The sequence below is a fragment of the Paramacrobiotus metropolitanus genome, unplaced genomic scaffold (genome assembly GCF_019649055.1).
Source record: "Paramacrobiotus metropolitanus isolate TYO unplaced genomic scaffold, Prichtersi_v1.0 Parri_scaffold0000049, whole genome shotgun sequence".
Classification (NCBI taxonomy): Eukaryota; Metazoa; Tardigrada; class Eutardigrada; order Parachela; family Macrobiotidae; genus Paramacrobiotus; species Paramacrobiotus metropolitanus.
The window spans coordinates 385,380-403,996 of record NW_026570269.1 but is presented as its reverse complement, the minus strand read 5'-3'; the positions used below and the strand labels follow the sequence as shown (position 1 = coordinate 403,996).

The 18,617-nt window shown below is 38.8% G+C and overlaps 2 protein-coding genes and 1 long non-coding RNA gene across 3 annotated transcripts; 1 reads left to right on the top strand and 2 right to left on the bottom strand.

Annotated features, from left to right (window-relative positions):
* Nucleotides 1–18: 18 nt before the first annotated feature.
* On the bottom strand, nucleotides 19–11,046 carry LOC129591864 (uncharacterized). Its single transcript, XM_055487711.1, has 15 exons — nucleotides 10,593–11,046; nucleotides 10,164–10,306; nucleotides 9,822–9,866; nucleotides 9,610–9,719; nucleotides 9,272–9,340; nucleotides 8,982–9,042; nucleotides 7,694–8,629; nucleotides 7,412–7,535; nucleotides 4,260–4,402; nucleotides 4,146–4,190; nucleotides 3,677–3,786; nucleotides 3,176–3,244; nucleotides 3,010–3,070; nucleotides 577–1,500; nucleotides 19–295 (listed from the first exon to the last, which is right to left on the bottom strand). The coding sequence occupies exons 1-15, from the start codon at nucleotides 10,663–10,665 to the stop codon at nucleotides 143–145; spliced, it is 3,066 nt and encodes a 1,021-aa protein (XP_055343686.1). The 5' UTR covers nucleotides 10,666–11,046; the 3' UTR covers nucleotides 19–142.
* Nucleotides 11,047–12,567: 1,521 nt separating this feature from the next.
* LOC129592044 (uncharacterized) lies at nucleotides 12,568–14,651 on the bottom strand. Its single transcript, XM_055487987.1, has 4 exons — nucleotides 13,771–14,651; nucleotides 13,514–13,636; nucleotides 13,357–13,454; nucleotides 12,568–12,897 (listed from the first exon to the last, which is right to left on the bottom strand). Exons 1-4 carry the CDS (start codon nucleotides 13,869–13,871, stop codon nucleotides 12,773–12,775), a joined length of 447 nt encoding a protein of 148 aa, XP_055343962.1. The 5' UTR covers nucleotides 13,872–14,651; the 3' UTR covers nucleotides 12,568–12,772.
* Nucleotides 14,652–14,833: 182 nt separating this feature from the next.
* LOC129592039 (uncharacterized) lies at nucleotides 14,834–16,627 on the top strand. Its single transcript, XR_008690916.1, has 3 exons — nucleotides 14,834–15,047; nucleotides 15,146–15,265; nucleotides 15,648–16,627. It is a non-coding gene; the product is annotated as an uncharacterized LOC129592039 (long non-coding RNA).
* Nucleotides 16,628–18,617: the final 1,990 nt, after the last annotated feature.

The following is an 18,617-nucleotide window of genomic DNA, read 5'->3' as shown; positions in this document are numbered from 1 at the left end:
GGCCAGACACGCCAGCACCATAAACCTTCCGCAACGTATCGGGATTCACAAATCACAAATGTGCGTTGCGCCAAACTAGCCAAATGCATTTGAAAGAGTTATCAAAACTGCTGGCAAGCAATTCCAAAGTTGTTCATCATGATCAGCCTGCAGTTTGTTGGGGAGTTATCACAGGGGCAAAAATGTAGGGTGAATCAAGAAGAATGCTAAGGCATCCGGCGATATTTCCGGCTAACATTATCCATAGTAAAAGCCGGTCTGCCACCATAGCTGCATATTTCCAATCATCGATAACCTAAAAATATTAGAACATAGTTTTTCGTAATTACACTATGCCGGATGAGGTGCTTGCGATACCAGGTATATATATGAGAAAGGTATATAATGTAGATAATCGTATATATATAATGTATCCATATATATGTACAGTATGTTATCGTTAAATGGGTACGTACTGTACTCGGTACTATGTAGCACTATATTGTTGTTAGATAGCTACTAATCTAGCTACTTACGAATGATACTTAATAATGAAAATTAATATGTTTTAGTACTTCAAGCCACGAAATTGTATACCTCGGTTTCATGTTCGCCACGCTCGCAGTTCTTGGCAATGAACGCAACACTCTCTAGCGCATCCTTAAATCCATGGAAATAAGAGAAATACTCAGCCAAGTAAACGGCCATCTGCTCACCCGGAAGGCGTGTTCGCTTGCGCACGCTTCGAGTCGGATAGAAACTGGACACTGTCTGTGACCTTTTCCTTAATCGCTCCAGTGAGCCGTGGTATCCGGCGAACTGAACTCGCCGCGGTCGCGGCGGAACATCGAAAGAAGCCGATACGGGTAGCGATACTGTATTCGGTTTACCTGCCGGCTGGCAGGCATTACTGGACCGGAAGAGCGTTCTTTTGCTCTTCCGCTCCGGACGTTCCAAACAGAGAATTTTCGGTAGAAACTCCAGACAAATCTTTCTGGTCCATGTGCCCATCCGATCGGTCTTTTGACTGCGATAACTCCACTGCACAATCACTGTTGTCAGAAATGCCGATACCAGATTACACAGAAATACAAAGACGAGAAATCGCGTCATAAGTGGCAGTGATTCCGATGGAGGCAGGATCTCAGTGAGGATCAGCAAGAAAACCACAACCGAAAACAGGATGGATACGGAGATGCAGAGCTTCTCCCCGGAGGCAATCGGTACAAAAAAGATGAGTACGGTCAGCAAGGCGATGCAGAGGCAGGGCAAGAGGAAAGTGACTACGTAGAAGTCCCATTTGCGGGCGACAGTCATGTGCAGCTGGACGGTTACGATTGGAACAGTGCCATACTTGCGGCGTTCAGCGCGATAGGATTTCTTCAGCGGGACATCGGTGACATCCCAACTTCCGCTGGGCTGCTCAAAGTAGTCCTTGAGGATCATTTCTTTGTCAATCTCAAAGTCCACTTCGTTGGCGGTGTAGGTTAAGGAGCGGAATACCATGTGGCACAGCTGCCTCTGTCACAATAAAAATTACAAAATTTTAATATTCCATTAGTTGGCAATTACGCTGTGTCATTCGGCAGTGCTGCCTGTCACCACAAGACATCGCACATAACACTTTATACCGGCACAGTCGTTCACTATTTTCATCTTTGGGTTGCACCGTCCCAAATCAATTTAGCTCGTGTGCGCGGTGTAGAGATGCAAGGTCACTATTATTAAGGGCTTACTTCATACGAATTTACATCTCCATCCATCGTATAAAGAACTATACTTTTATAAAAAAAACATGAGTTAAACAATGAAATGATCATTTTGTTGAAGGCAAATTGCGCAGTCCAAGAAATATCGAAGGGTTATTATTTTGATTGTTTCATCGAAGGCGTATGGCAGCCTGACGACATGATGATGTACTGTACACTGTACAGAGTTATTATCAATCGCTGTCCGCTGAGAATTACATACTTATGAATTTATGAATTCAATACCGGAACATGTTACAGTTAAGGGAACACATTTATTCCACGTAATCATCCATGTCCACCGCTATAAACCGAACGGGAAAAAAGATACACCGCAACGCTGGGTTAATACGTATCTGTATATTGTCAGCTATTCAGATTTCGGACAAATTTTGGGTACATTTGATGGCATTTCAACTGTAAAAACTGGACGGGTACGCGGTCAATCGTTTAATACACCAAGCTCTCATACAGCAAACGGTTCGGAATTCTGGATTCTGGACGAAACGCAGTCAAATTTGGACTTCTTAGCACATGCAACTTGCAAGGATTATAGCCAAAAAGATTAATTTCTTAACAAGAATATTAACACAGACACTGCAATAAAATGTATTCATAATTTTACCATTTTTGTAAGGTATCGCAGTTTTGCAAGGTATCGCAGAAATTACCTTAAAATATTTTATAGGTTTGCCAACACCAGCACAATGTGCTGTAAACATGTACACGCTGCACACGGTATTGTAGTTGCATACTATGTAGAAAGCATTTCTGCGATACCTTGCAAAACTGCGATACCTTACAAAAATGGTAAAATTATGAATACATTTCATTGCAGTATCTGTGTTAATATTCTTGTTAAGAAATTAATCTTTTTGGCTATAATCCTTGCAAGTTGCATGTGCTAGGAAGTCCAAATTTGACTGCGCGCGATTCTACCATGCCGGTCTGTAAAGCATATCAGTGCTGGGCACGCAGCCGCACGCTGGAATATCTCTTAGGAATTGCGAATAACAATCAATCGTGCGCCTGATTTGTTTATTGATACAAAAAGGCATCGGAATGTCTATTAAGATTTAAACGTAAACCGTTCATAGGCTTCTGCCACATTTGCTAAATGGGCTAGGTCAATACTTTAAATAATTGATTTTAAAAGACGATTTGAAATTGTAATATGATACTAGCCAATGTAAATGATATTAAAACTTAAGTACTAAAAATAGATCACGGTCGAACCAGAAAAACAGTTAAAGGAACTCGGGCTAAGTCAATTATGACTTACATCGAATGGAAAATAATATGGGTCGGTTTCACAGGTGCTCTTGTAAATAAAAGGCGGCGCCCTGAAACATTTTCGATAATTGGCGATAGCTTCATGAAATCGCGTCACTGGGAGCCCAACTAGAAATATCTCGTGGAGTAATTATCACTTGCCAAATTAGCATTACCATTGCACTGTGCCGTCATGAGAAATTTGAACATTGGAAAAATAATTGGGATAGAATTGTCCATCCACACTGTAAAAAGGCAGCCAACAATGAACAAGAAATCGGCAATGTTTCTAATTAAAGATGCAAAGTACAGAAACCAGAAAGACGCTCATATCAAGTAAACAGAAAGGGTATTGCCGAAACAGCAGGGAATTATGCCGATATGGATAAAAAAAGCAGTAATATGTACGCTATCTGAAAGTGCTATAAAAAGTTTACGAAATCGAATCCAGCTTTCGAGAAGCACAACGCTTTTCATACCTTGCTCATATTATAGTACCTTGAATACAAACTTGGATTATAGTACCTTGAATAAAGCTAATTTACAATAACAAGCAGGGTAGCATAATAATAGGTTTAATATTTAATATTAATTTCGTAAATAAATAAATCTTTTTATTGGCATAGTCTAACAGAGTTTTGGCGTCCCTGTTGTTAGCTTTCGAATTTCTGGCATACATATTGGTCAACGCAATGTCTGGCTGCCACACTCGCTGGACAGGGAACCGGAATGTTTCGATGTTCCCATAATCAGCCGGTTTCCATTTCAGCCGCATGTCGGTCCATGTCTAATGAATGTTCAAAGCGGTTGTAGCAGTTTTTATTACAATGCAATAACATGCAATAACTAGAAAATCGGAAACAAAAAAATCGATCTAATCGATTGACCTACAAGTGAAAATGCGTAATCTCTTACAACAACAATCACTGCAATTGGGTACTGTTGCAGACGACTTGCAAGTACTGCGGACATATATACTAACCGTAAGATAAAAATAAATAATTTGGAGATATGGCGTATATGCGGTATTTGATTTTATAATATGCTAATCTATAAGATGCAAATATTGTTAGTACAAAAATGTTCCTAAGTCTACATGAAAAGGGTCTTTAAATCGAGATGGTATATCCAGGACACAACACTTACCAAGTGAAAATAGCCATTGGTTTTCATCACCTGGCCTTGATCACTCTAACGTAACCCAGTTTAAAAATTAAAAATTCTCGATGAAAGAGGGAAAAGGATGAATTTTGTCCTTACCACAAACACAAGTATGTTTAAAGTTACGCTGAAGTGTACAATCAATTTCCGGCTGGGATGGTCGACGGGTCGGCTTAAGTGGTCGTATCGGCGAACGAGGAACAGTTCTCGGATCAGATTATGTTGTGCTTCCGATGCGTTTACTGCAGATTTACATGCAGTTATCAGAAGACATCATTCGCAAAGTAGAGTAGTGGTTACTTGTCAAAGCCCTGCTTTAGTTTATTAATTCTATACAAATTAGAGCGGGGTTTTGTTATTATTGTATTGTACGTATGCGTATGTTACAGATATAATGTACTTATACGCATATTGTGTTTTTCTTTCGAGTTCGGTTAAATATCCTCGTAGAAACATACTGTACATTAAGAATGATTACATAATTATAAAAGATAATACGCGTTAAACATCAACAATAATCTGCGAGCAATTCCACTAGCTAATTTTCCACCGCAGTCGAGACTGTCGAGTACGTTATGTGCCAATTTCTGAACAACAACACTGACGATTACAATTAAACCGGACAGAAAACTCATGCACCTACTGAAAAACACATTCTCAAAACTCGGTTACATGTACGTAATTGTTAGAGCACAAAAGAAATATTAAGTAGGCGAATAGGCGAGGCGTTTTTATGTTATTTGTCCTTAAAGACTTAAAAGGTGTAAATATTGCCATATAACGAGAAATTCATCAAATGACAAGTACGTCAGAAAGTAACCTGGCGATATTATTCTGTACGCCGTAGTGGCGCGTTAGCATCATTATCAACAGCTGCAGCAGTTTGATTTTGTAATATTGGTGTCTAGACGCTAAATATCATCTTCGGTATCAAAGAAGCAACTCAAACGGTCATCGATTGCTCTTGACGATCTCTGCGCTCGAGATATACTGTTGCAGTTCAAATATATGCTGTCATGCACTAACAACAAAATTACGATAATCCTGCAGGCATAAAACAATACTTTAAAGTTCTGTTTTGAGAGGTAGTTCCCCAGCTTACCTCTCGTCAGCAGCGCCAACAGCGTTGTAAAGCGAATCAAGGCACTAGGTAAAAATTCCGTTGTTCTTCCCATTTGAGGCAGTCTGCCATCCGCAGATCCCGTTTATCAGCACTGCAGCAGGATGCGTTCATTCAACAATTTAATTGCTCGGAAAGAATCCCCGGCATTGTCTACTTAGGATTCGAGCGATAAGTACGCGCTAGCAGTGTGACATAGTAAGATTCGCATCGCTGCTTCTTTGACAGAAGCTTGTCAAATTGGGCGTAACCGCTTCGGATTAATTTAATTAAATATGCCATATCCGTATAAGAGTATTCGATATGTACGTACAGCATAATTCATTATGGTGTACATACACATAACATACAGCTTTGTAATAGTTCCAAACCAGATTTCTAAGTTTGCATTCCAACAAATTACCGCTATATATTAGCTGTGTTTACGCAGCGCATAGCATAAAATAATAGACTGGGAATATGAACAAATCGATGAAATCCAATGGTAAACGTACGGAATAAATGTGCCCTTTCCATATAATTGTTATTATATTGCACATTTCCACGCGCAACTATAACTGGTAGCTTCCTTTCTGGATTGACAAGTGTAATCCCAATTCCCAGGGTTTTCGTAATACACAATTCGTGCCAACTAACTATAGCCCAGAAATATTTTTTGGAAACTCTATACAGTACAATCCTACGTCGATAGTGGGCGGTTTCTTACTCTGTTGGTATGCATCAGCATGCATCAGAGCGGTCTTGTGGAGCTGAAGAACCGTAGTGATTGTCGTAGCGGATGACTGACAAGGGAAGGCTGGAAGTACTACTTTCATGACCACAAATTTTACCAACCGCCACTCTGTGTGAGACTGCGCTCCTTAAGAAATATATATGCAAAAGCTCTTAATCTTGTCCCGTTTCTCTATGATGATAAATGATAGGGGGTCGGCACTATATCCAGGGAAAGTTATCCGGCCAGAAAGAATATTGCCGTATATGTGGTGCACAGCACTTTAATACTGCAACATGCACTTACCTTTACAGTCTTTGTATACAGACAGCAGCATCCTATTAAACTCAAACCCACAGATGTAAGATGACCTTTATCATACGGCCTTGAATTTGGAATTAAATACTGCAGATATTGGTCCATGTACAACATTTTAAACAGGTATATGGCAGATAAATGTTTGCGCTGAATACATGGATAATATTCAAATGCATCAGGTAAGATCAAACATGCCTAATTTTGCGAACTCTCCATTGTCAACAGTTATATTAACAGGTATATTAACCGTTGTCAGTTCCCTGCTAAAACTGCCACAAATTTGTGCTTGGGTGTGAGTATTTCATAAGAAGTATGCAGGAACTTCGCCTATTACTAATGGCATTGAATCACTATTAATTAAATATCAGTGATTCAGTAATTTATACAGTACTATATGTAAAATTACCAAAATATTTAAGTCAACACGTTATCAGTACATTCAACGAACCATGGTCATAACTAATCTACTACTGTTATATTGTACGAGTAACAACGTTTTACAATTATGGCAAGTACAGTAACCTTAGTACCGTAGATCCATTGTCATGGTCATGCTGACAGCATAACTAGCAAACCCGGTAAAACAGAGTTGATTAAAGCGATATAAGACAAGTTGTTATAAAAAATGGATACACGAAAAAAGTCAGGTTTGGATGGACAAATATAATAAAAATGGATACTACACTCTATATATAGTATAACATTACTTGTGATCGCCTCTCGCAGCAACTGGGATCAATTAAACTTATAATAAAATCATTGTGCCAGAAATCGCATGCGACGATGAAAACAACCTTGCAGTGACAGCAAGGCCGCAGAACGTTATTCAACGCGAACGAAAACTGTAACAGCTACTTCTGTACAGCATAATTAAATTGTACTGCATAATAACTCAGTGGTCCGTGCCCAGTTGCTAAAATACAGATAAGTGAATACATCAATCCCCGAGTAAACAACTAAGTAAAGAAGCCAATTTAATGAAAAGGTGATAAACGAGTATAAAAAGCAGGTGATAAACGAGTATAATCGACAACATTTATACAGAAGCGAGTGCGTACAAAAAATAGCTATCTGCAGCGATTTTTTATTGTAAATCTGGTAAAGGTTCGAACAAATAAGGTGAATCCAGCAATATGCTCAAGGAACCGAGAATGTTTCCCATCAGGAATATCCACAGCAGTAGCCGGTCAACGACCATTGCCGCAAATTTCCAGTCATCTGTGACCTGTAATTGTAAGTGTCACCTTAACATTATTTTTTACCACAAGCAAATTAAAGAAACAGGTTTTTATATATAGCTAGACGAAGAGTTTAATTTTAATTTTGCTTCGGATTTATAAACTTATTGGCATTCAAAACATTTGTTCGGCTATCGTATCATACATCGTTATCAGCGTCTTGGTTTTCCAGATTTTTCGCAATATATGCAACGTTTTCAAGGGCACTCGGATATCCGGGAAACTGGGTAAAGAAGTGTCCCAGCTCGTGTAGTTCGTGCAGTATTGCCGTCCGTTCACTATTCACCGCTGCATAATATGCTGTATTTTCAAAACAACTTCGATAGTTCGGCAACTCCGCACTTAGAGGAAATTTATCTGCATTTGTCGTTCCCGGATCCACTGATGGTTTTCCTGAAGAAAAATGCACACTGCGACCCTTCTTCCCCAGCTGAGCAATTTGTGTGGTAGGTTCGAATGCTGCTTCCGGTTGGTTTTCAAAAAGTTTCTTCTTCACCGGCTTTTGCGGTCGCTGCATCCGCAAATATCTCGGTAAACGGTCCAAAAATATTTTTCTTATCCACAATGCCATGACGTGGGTCTTCTTACTTCGAAATGTCCAGTTAACAGAGATTGTAGTAAAGAATGAGGAAATCAAATTGCATACAAATGTGAAGACAAGAAACTTGGTCATCAGGGGCAGCGAGTCGGAAGGCGGCAGAATTTCGATCAGAATTAACAAAAACACGACGATGGAAAACAGGATCGATATGGCAATGCAGAGCTTTTCGCCGGAAGCTATTGGTAGGTAGAAAATAAATATTGTAAGCAGAGCAATACAGACACAGGGCAACAGAAAGGTCATAACATAAAATTTGGTTCTGCGGGCGGCCTTTAGGTCCAGTTGGACGGTGACAATGGGGATTCGGCCATATTTGCGGTTTTCAATACGGTACTGCTTTTTCAATGGAACCGCCACAACATGCCAACTTCCGCTGGGTTGCTCGGCGTAGTCCTTCAGCATCATATTCTTTTCCGTCTCAAAATCTACTTCGTTGGCATGATAGGTCACCGATCGGAAGACCATGTTACACACTTGTCGCTGTAAGATCAGAATATTTCTTAACACTTTTTAACCTTAATTACACAACACCCCATACTTCATAAAATTTCAACCACGTATCACTAATATTCACCATGCACTTTATAAAAATTTTATACAGTATATACTGTATAATGGCGAAGTTATCGTGGTTGTATTCCTTAAATTTTTCAAACATTTGGTTATTCTCGCATCAGCTTACCCTTGTAAAATTTAGGAAATACGAATAACAAAATACGCTTTAGATCTACCATTTTAACGGAATATGGTCAGGACACACCGAGGCGCTTTTGCAGTATGACGACGCTCATTGTATATGTACGGCATCCATGATATCACTACGAGAACTTACATCAAATGGAAAATAATATGGATTTGTGTCGCATCCACTTTTAAATATAAATGGGGGGACCCTAAAAAGGGAAAACAGAAAAAAAGGTTGTGAAAGGTATTTGATGACTTTTACCTGTTGTGGTGTGAAGTGTAATACCGCCTATACAACAATAGTGAAAGACGATTTTAAAAGAGCCAGACGCGTAACTTAAGTGATGACCATGTCAAAAAAGTGCTTCTGAAGTTTTCCAAGGTATTTCTACGCACAGATATAGTTTTCCATATCGTATTTGCATACCATTCACCTACCATTGTACATTGCCATCGCTATAAATAAGAGCGTTTGATTTATAGCTGGGCCAAAATTGACCGTCCACACTGAAAAAATTAACATCGTTGGGCGAAAAAGTCAATGCAGGACGTCACCTCGACTTACGATGACGTAACCAGAAAGAAAAAGTTAAAGGTCAGCGATGTATATGCAATACGTCCACATACACCGTTAAAGAGTTGCAAAACATCTATACATGTAATAGTTTGTGGCTTTCTACAGTACTTGGCTGTTCTGTACGAATTGTTCTGCAAATTTAGAACTAAAGACTTCCAGCACACTACGGGAGTACAGGTACAGCGTAGAAATATCCTACGTATTGGTTAGGGCGATATCCGGTTGCCAGACTTTCTCTACAGGAAGTCGCAGGACTTGGATGCCGCCGTGTTCCGCTGGATTCCAAATTAAGCGTTTATCACTCCAGGCCTAATTAATTGTAAGTTACTTAGTCTATAAGACTACGCTGAATGAGTAAATCTGAAATTATGCTCACTAAATTAATGAACAAAGTTTTTCGAAAGTAGCAACAAGATCGAGATAACCATTGGTTTTCATCACTTGATCCATATCATTCTGTTAACAACCAACCAAATTTCATTGTTTTTACGGTCAAGATGTACCGTTTATAATAAAATAGCTTAGCCCGGTTAACTACGGTTAATTGCAGTAGTTCCGATTAAATTTTACCGTGCTTGTTCTTGTTGATAACTTAAAAGCTCGATGCTACTTTGTACATCTACCAATGATGTGGTTTCTCAAAGTTGGAGTTTCACATATAATGTTCTGCTTACGGACTGTATCTCTGCTAATGGTAGTTGAATTTGCTGCTTTATTAATTTTTTTATTCTTCACTAACTTTGCATCACTTACCACGAAAACGAGAATATTCAAGGTTAGGTTAAAATGTACGATGACTTTTTCGCTCGGATCGTCGACGGGACGAGTAAGGTGATCGTAGTTGCGGTTGAGGAACAGTTCCCTGATGAGATCGTGCTGGGCGTCGGAAGCCTCCACTGCTCACGGTCAGAAAAATGCTTATGCATGTATATTAACGCTCACGTCGGCTACTCTCGCCGTACTTTGTAGTTTGTAATGATCAAAAACATTAGCTGATTATTATTAATTTTGTTACAAGAAAAAGCGTGCAATATTAACGTTTAACAAGCGTCATATATCGATATTTTCAGAGTTGTGCACGTGTTATGAGAAGGAGTTTGTTTCCTATCGATCCTACTGTTATAAGCACACCCAGAAAAGCTCTAAATTTGCAATTTTTAATGTTGTCTTGGACTCACGTACCTATATGGTTTCCGCAGAATAAACATTCCAGTAAGCAAATTATATGCATATATTTCTCAAGTGCGATGTTCATATTTTATAATTATTATATCAAACGTTTTTGCGGCACGGTCCTAAATTCCAAATATGTCCCAAAAGGCCAACAGTTCATAATGGGTATCGATAACACCGTACCGAACTTTTTCACCTGCAGTGCAGTACAGTACTTTCTGCGTGCTTAACCATAAGTATAACTGCAAAAGTTTTGCGGCTATGCAATATGAATTTGTTTATTAACAGTACTGCAAAATAGAAATTCCTACAATTATCTCGGAAACGGATGTGGAGCGCAAATTTATCCGAATTATGTGGACGGAAACGTGAGCGGCACTTCAAAATGATGATGGCAGGTATTGCATAGCTTAAGTTAACCAGACATAAATGTATTGGGAGAAGGTTATCAGTGCTATGTTTATTTGGCAAGCGGAGCGGATAAAAACACTCTTAAATCCCCGCTCATATTTGTTGATACAAAATCCCGAAGCGGCAGATACGTTAACACTTGTGGGGTGTGTTTAAGAGTTATTTGTTAGCGCCTGTTGTGGGAAGAGTCTATTAATAAACTAAATATGCTGAAAGAATTCCTCATAAGTGTCATCACTCATAGATCTACGACATGTACATTTGCACTGTCGGTGAAATTAATATTGCCAATATACATGCCAGCTGATTGCATGTACCGCACATTAAGACATCCTCAATATATGCAACCGGCGATTTTTCCGACATGACCCGCGGTCAGAGGCCATTTGCGCCCTTATGTAAACAGCTTAATATATCATGGCTGTGAAAAATGGCGGTAATATTTTTAACCTGACTAAGTGAATGCAATTAGTGGCGTATGTCTGACGTGTATCTGTATGAGAGTCAAAATCGGCAGCAGAATGCATACTACAGCGCATTCGAATGAAACATTAAGAAACGGAAAACGCCCATAATAATATTTTGGATGGTGTATTAATTCAGAAGTCCTATTCGTTCTATTGCACAAAAGAGATATTGCGAGAATATTGAAGACTAGGTAGCTGCATTAATCTGACTTATAATTCTAAATTCAACAGTTAATGGCGTCATTCCGAAACTGCTAAAAACCTATGCACAACTTAAAACGCTTGAAATGTCGGGAAATGTTTGAAGGTTAAACGTGCTGTTTCGCCCGTACAAAATAATTTGGTTTCGTATAACATTAATTATATATATAAACGGGTAACAGTACATATTTTTCGGGTAACATTTCGTAGAGTACATTTCGTAGTACGCATCATTCCCTTTTTCATAGAGCGAATAGTGCACTAGCATCTAATAGCAAATCGTAATTCATTTACCGTAGGTATTTCAGCATAATGGCGAAAACTACTCACAAACAAAACCGTTGCAGCGTACGGAGCCACGGACACAAATCCCAGGTCCAAATTAGACACGGCTTTTTTTCATAGCTCATCGATCAAATTTCTTTATGATTAATATACTCGCTTGGTGCGCATCATTCTTGTCAAATTTTATAGAGAAACTGTTATGACGTTATGAAAGTAGATCTGGCAAATCTGAAGCAGCTGTCCACTGCTTCTCAACATTCATTACATCCTAGAGTATCTCTACTGGTAGCGTTTGGATTTTACACATCCACTTTGCACCGGCATAGGCACTTATTAAACGCTGATACTTAATCTTAAATTTTTTTTTATAAATACCAACTACAGGTTTGCTGCTAGTTGCTACTTCCGTAATACTGAATTAAATTAAAAATAATATTGAAAGGCAATGAATTCAGTACACGTGCAGATGCAGAAACCGTTCACAACCGAATGTACTGTAATGTTATGTTATCTTGTTCACTCTGTTAGTGCTGTAAGAACACCATAATTGTATGATTACATGAAATGAGAAAATATGTTATTTACTGGTGGTTTCATTTCAGACAACAAGTCAACAGGAATTAACAGCAATTTCATTTCGAACGGATTATTTTGTATGAAATCTGTTGCTGTGCTGCTGGTGTACCGTACAACACAAAATACACGGCCCTGCAGCATCAGATTCTAAGCCAGTAGCGTCAATATTAATAAGGTTCCGGCACAAACGGTTATATAAAACTGTGGTCTCACAATAACAATAAGGGCAGCCAACAATCTGTGGCGGCGTCAAGGAAGATTGTGCGTCAGCTTTGTCTTTAGACGTGCGTGGTAGTTGTTTCCTTCCCTTGTGGTGACACTGGATCTTTCCATGGCCCTGTGTCTGCCTAGTACACGCTTCTTCCGCCCGGGAGCTATTCAGCAAAAATTGCAGTTACTAGTCAGCGCTTCCAAATTTTTATAATAATTAATTATTATAGACCGGTTTGATTCTAAATATTTAGAATCGCCTATTTTGCGAAACTATCAATACAGCGTAAATACAGCGCAATGATACCTAATTTTACTCACCATACTGTGAGTTGTACGTATTGTGCTTTGGGTGATAAATTAATGTAATCGGTGATACGTAAGTGTCAATATTGTTCAATACAGGTAGAAATAAGAAAATGTGCAGGACGATTGAAACGGGTCTCTAATGAAATTGTTTTCTTTTAAAATTTTGCAACGAATGTCAGGTTCATTTAGTGGTACATATGTGATATGTATGTATATTCTATGTTAATTAATGGATGAAATTGCCATATATTTTACCAAAATAAAAACTTGTAATAAAGTAGGAAAATCCTGTCGCATACGTTATAAATGCGTACACAAATGCGATTGGCTGTCCTCCAGTGCAACCATGCCGGTTCCCACGCGCGATCCTGACTGTGACCTTCCTAGACCCCAGTCAAGGGAGGCTGACGGCCTAGCGCAGTTCGTTTGTTAGCTGTTGAATTCAGTTATTAAAGAACAAAATGTTCTCACTCATAGTTCACATTTTCTGCTCTGTGAGGGTTACGGATGTCTTTCAGTACGGATCGAAGTAACAAATAACTTTCTCTGATACTGTCTTTTTTGGAGGATGGCAGTTTTGTAGAGCAATACCGGCTAAAAATGTAAACGAACAGTTAGTTAACCTCCAAGATAAGAACAGGATTTTCAGATCGATTGAATAGTGTTATTACACAGTTTACATGAAGAAACATACGGTGTTTATACGAGTACGTAGAGTAAATACTTACGGAGTGATCAGATTAAAATACGTTCCAGCGTTTCCAAAGCAATGTAAGACCATACACAGCGACAAAAGACACACAATCACGGGACTTTTACAATCCATCATGTGCACTGGAAATATAACACTTTAAAAGAAAACAGTAATGCACACGACTGCGCGCAGAGATTAGCGAATGTCCTGCTGTGAAAGGATAGTCGCGATTGTTATAGTGCTTTGCCTCAAATGCCGGAATCGACAAATTAGTTAGCCGTGGAATAAACCGGGAAAATGGGATTATATTCCACTAATGTCTAAAGGCACTTAACAGCGTCATTTAAAGGTGGCGTAATCAACACTAGCAGACATACACCGCACAAACGCGTGCATATGCATACAAGAGGAAGTATATGACAAAGGTCATTGATTAGAAATTACGCCGGTTAAACGTGAGCATGATGGGACGCATTAACTATTGCGATTGTTTTCGTGCAGATACGTGGATCCGGATTTGGACGGTCTAGGCACCGATAAGTAAGATCCGGGTTTTCAGTTTTAAAACGAAATAATAGTATTTCGAACATTTTGCACTATATGTACACAGATGAGCGTGATGGTGCAAATTATGGCCTGCAGCATTAAGCTACCCGCGGAAACAGAACAGAGGTCACCAACGTTAGTGACGTCAGCCTGGATTTCCGCCAATTTTAGGCGAGTCACTCTGCTTCAGGTACCCGTACTGCAACATTTGTATTACAAGCCCGACTTCCGCCCGCTGATGCTATGCCTGACGTGTTAGACTACGCGAGCGGAACATACGAAACACGCATAGGCAATCCCCGACATTGGTAACTGATACTCTAGGTATAAGTGATATGCAAAAAATTGTGAGATTGTAAATGTAATGGAGAAGGCATTGTTTGGTCTATATATACGCACAAAGCGTAGCTGTAAGTTTTTATATATGTGCACATAAAACAGGGATGGTTTGCGATGCCTGTAGGCGGTTGAGAGAGTTCCGGTACTGTAACAATTCAATTAACTTCCAATATCAACGGTCCTGAATAATTACTGCAGCAGTCTTAAAAAAACTTACGAGTGATGAAATTCTGCAGTAGAGTCTTACCTTAGAGTGTGCAACGTACGAATGCTTATGTATAAGCTACGGTAGTTTAATGTTTCATTGCAAGGATAAAAGTCGTATTCCCGTCATATTTGTTTCAATTACTGCCTGCAGAATGTTAAAAACTATTTTTAGCATGGAATTTGTGATTTTACTCGGACTGTCATCAATGCTCTGCGCCGGTAAAATAAATTCTATGAAGTGCCTCGACGTGTAATTTACAAGTGACTAAGAGGTATTTTTGCTGCAATATTAAAAGTTATTATTGCGAATTTCCCAGTTGGGCAAGATCCTGCTGCGCTACCAGGCAGTAAGCCAATCGGATATCCTGTGAACCCCTGTGCACTAGTCCTGTGCGCTCCATGCCCGCCACCGATAGCGACTGCTGGATCGCCGCTAAGTATGCCACCTTTTGCAGATAATACTGTGTCATATTAGCTGATATTTTTATCTTTTTAACGACGCTTTTGAAGCAGACAAGCGTAGGAATTATTTATTTAATGTAAGGTAATTTAACTTTCATTGTAACATACATATGTACGGGTAATCGAGCAAATATAGCGTAAGTTAACGAGATGGCAGCCGGCAGGTATGACAAGACACTGTAAAGGCCATAATTTAATTCTGATAATGATTTTTGACGCATGTAACAGTTAGCGATTTCAGTTGTCTGTTAGAACGTAACGCTCAAAAATTTTATTCCCACTTTGTAGTTAAAAAATGCACTAGAAAAGGGTCGGCTGTTGATCAAAATAAAACCAGAAATGATGTAAAACATTTAGATGCGGCAGTGGCTCGTCCTTATCCTCCAACAGACATCTCCAAGTGCTGCCAGTGTCCTATTGGATGATTAGTGGAAAAACAAAAACAAAAGATTAGTTGCCAAAATGCAACAAGTTATTACCGATATCGGTGCAGTTACAGATGAGGCTTCTCGTCGATACAGCATCAACGGAGTGCGTTTTCTGCTTTCGGCTTTTAAAATAATTACACAAATGCCTATAATTTCTAATGACTTTTTATATGTAATATAATACAACAACAATTTATTATTTTTTCATTTTTAAGCATGTATAAATTCTGTTATTCCCTTCTCGTACGATTTTATCTAAGGTATAGGAGCCATCGAAGCAAAAATCTAAAGAAAGCAAGTTACGCAGGGACAGTACTGAACAGTTCTTATCGTATTATTATGTGATATTTTATTGTTGTGGTAACCGTTTGCTTGTAATTATTATAAATGCAAATTTTTTTACTGGTTGCAACATGCAGTCAATTGCTACACAAAGGTCATCCTCTCATTTCACCTGCATGTATGACTCATCAGCATTTGCCTATATGACATCATTCGTATAAGGGCATCATCTGAGCTTCGGTATTTGTAAAAAATCTTTTGTCGAAAATACAAAGCCTCCTCCTGACCTTACAGAATTCAATATTTCAAAGCTGTCTCCGTCTGAGGTTTTGGATTGTATCGCGAGAATTGATTGTGACTTCCTCTTTTTGATTATATTCGGCACCATGCAAACGAGACATGAATCATCGATGCAGTCATAGACCGTGGGCAATAAAGCTACCGTACTTTATTCCGTAGCTGGTATCATGGTACATTGTACCGCGAACATTTTTGCAAGCGCCTAAAACAAAAAATAATAAACCACAACTGTGTATACGCTTTAAGCTGCCATTTTTTGAAATAAGTTTTTCCTCAAGCTTTTTTGAAATTGGGTGTCCCATAAATTTTTTGTTTAATGATCGACTTTTGTAGGACATAGTAAAAACCTTTAATGCCATTTATGCTTGATGACAATTTAAGGGATTTGGCCCGGTACATAGCATCAAATTCGTGTACAACCAGGGGAACTTTCGCTGTTGCGCGCTCCCAAACACTTTTCAGTATTGCTTTATGGTATTTTGTAGCCAGAAGAATTGTATACCTAGGTGAGAAAACCGTTTGCGCGCGCAACATCCGGTTGCGAAAGAGGTGGGTAACAAAATTCAAAGTTTAAATGCATTCATTATGGACCGATCCTTTCAAATTTTGCGCGTAAATGCACATGACCATGAAGATCGTTTTGACACGGATCCAGACTTCCACGATTTTTTTGAAATTTTAAAATGAATTTTAAAATTTTTGAAATTCATTTTAAAATTTGAAAAAAATGCTAGAACAGTGGATCCGTGTCAAAACGATCTTCATGGTTATGTGCATTTACGCGCAAAATTTGAAAGGGATCGGTCCATAATGAGACTTTTGGTACACTTGAATGCGTTTAAACTTTTTGGAATTTTGTTACCCTCATAACTCAGCAACCGGATGTTGCGCGCGAAAACGGATTTCACGCCTATGTACACCAATCATTTGGCTACAAAATGTCAAAAAGCAACCCAAAAAGGTGTTTGAAAGTGCGCGAAAGCGAATATGCCCGTCAATGTACACGATTTTAGCGCTATGTACCGGGCCAAAACTCTTAAACAACTCAGAAAAACTTAAGAGTACATATTATTTGTAGTTCACCGCAAGCATACAGATTACGGAGTACTGCACAAATCAGCTGTTAAGAGATGAAAGTTGATAGATAACAAGTGAATTTTAAAGCCAAAAAGCGAAACAGCTGATGGAATTATTCTGCTGTCAGCCCTGCTGTGGATGTTTCTGCGCTCCGTTGTACGGTAATGTCCACTCCTGCCCCACGGCTGGCGGCATGCCGGTCTTTTATCTACATATCAAGAAATTAATTTCGCATTTATCATCCGTCAGCGATCAAACTAGTAAAAATTCCTATCAGCTGATTACCGTCTAGGCAGTGAGCGTGATTAGATATTACAGATGGGCAAGCGCCAAGCGTGTAGTGGTGTATTTAAGTGCGGTACTTATTAACAATGTATATCTATACTTAAACTGTAAGTACTTCTGTTCGTATGCAGTCGCAGTGAGATCTGGCACATCTAAACGGTATCCCACATTTCTCAAATTAAACGGTGTCCGCTGTCCACTGTGATCGGCAGTCTTCCAAACGTTTTCGATACTTTCCGGTACAAGTTGACGACCTTTACACTTTTACAAGTCATGCTTGACGTCAGCTGCAGCATTAATTTCGTTTTTAATATGCACGTATCCAGTTTAAAGCAATGCTGCCTACCGTATTAATTTAATTATAATATTATGACTGTAATGTGCTTGATTTTAATCAATTAAATTAATATGTCAAAGCAATATTACCGCATATTTTGTTCAAAAAGTCCAAACGGATAAATAACCGTAATCCCAACAGCCTGAATTTTATAGATAAATTTATGATTTTTATCATCGATTTTTCAGATTTTATAGGTTATTCAGCTGACCATAAGTGTTTGGAACTCGTAAGTATGGTACATGTAAGTACTAAGTACCTAATTCTACAAAGTAACAGCCAACGGGAAGTGTTGCTTTGAGAAAAGTGTAGTGTACAGATACAGCAATATCCTGTAAGCGCCACTGTTGTTTTGCTGAAAATAATTGTTCACATGAAGAAAATGCAGTTTGCCATCAGTGCATCTTAATGCGTCGTAATAATAAAACGTTTTTATCGCTGGGAAGCTGTGTTTACCAAGCAGCTACGGTTGTTGTCCTTTGGAGTAACTTTACGCAGATGTCCATCCATTTGCTACGTCTTGTATATTAAACAAATTACTGTATTTGTACAACAATCGTATAATCATCCCCATTTCTACTGTATTGACGTCTTATTCAAGTTAAATATGTTCGAAAA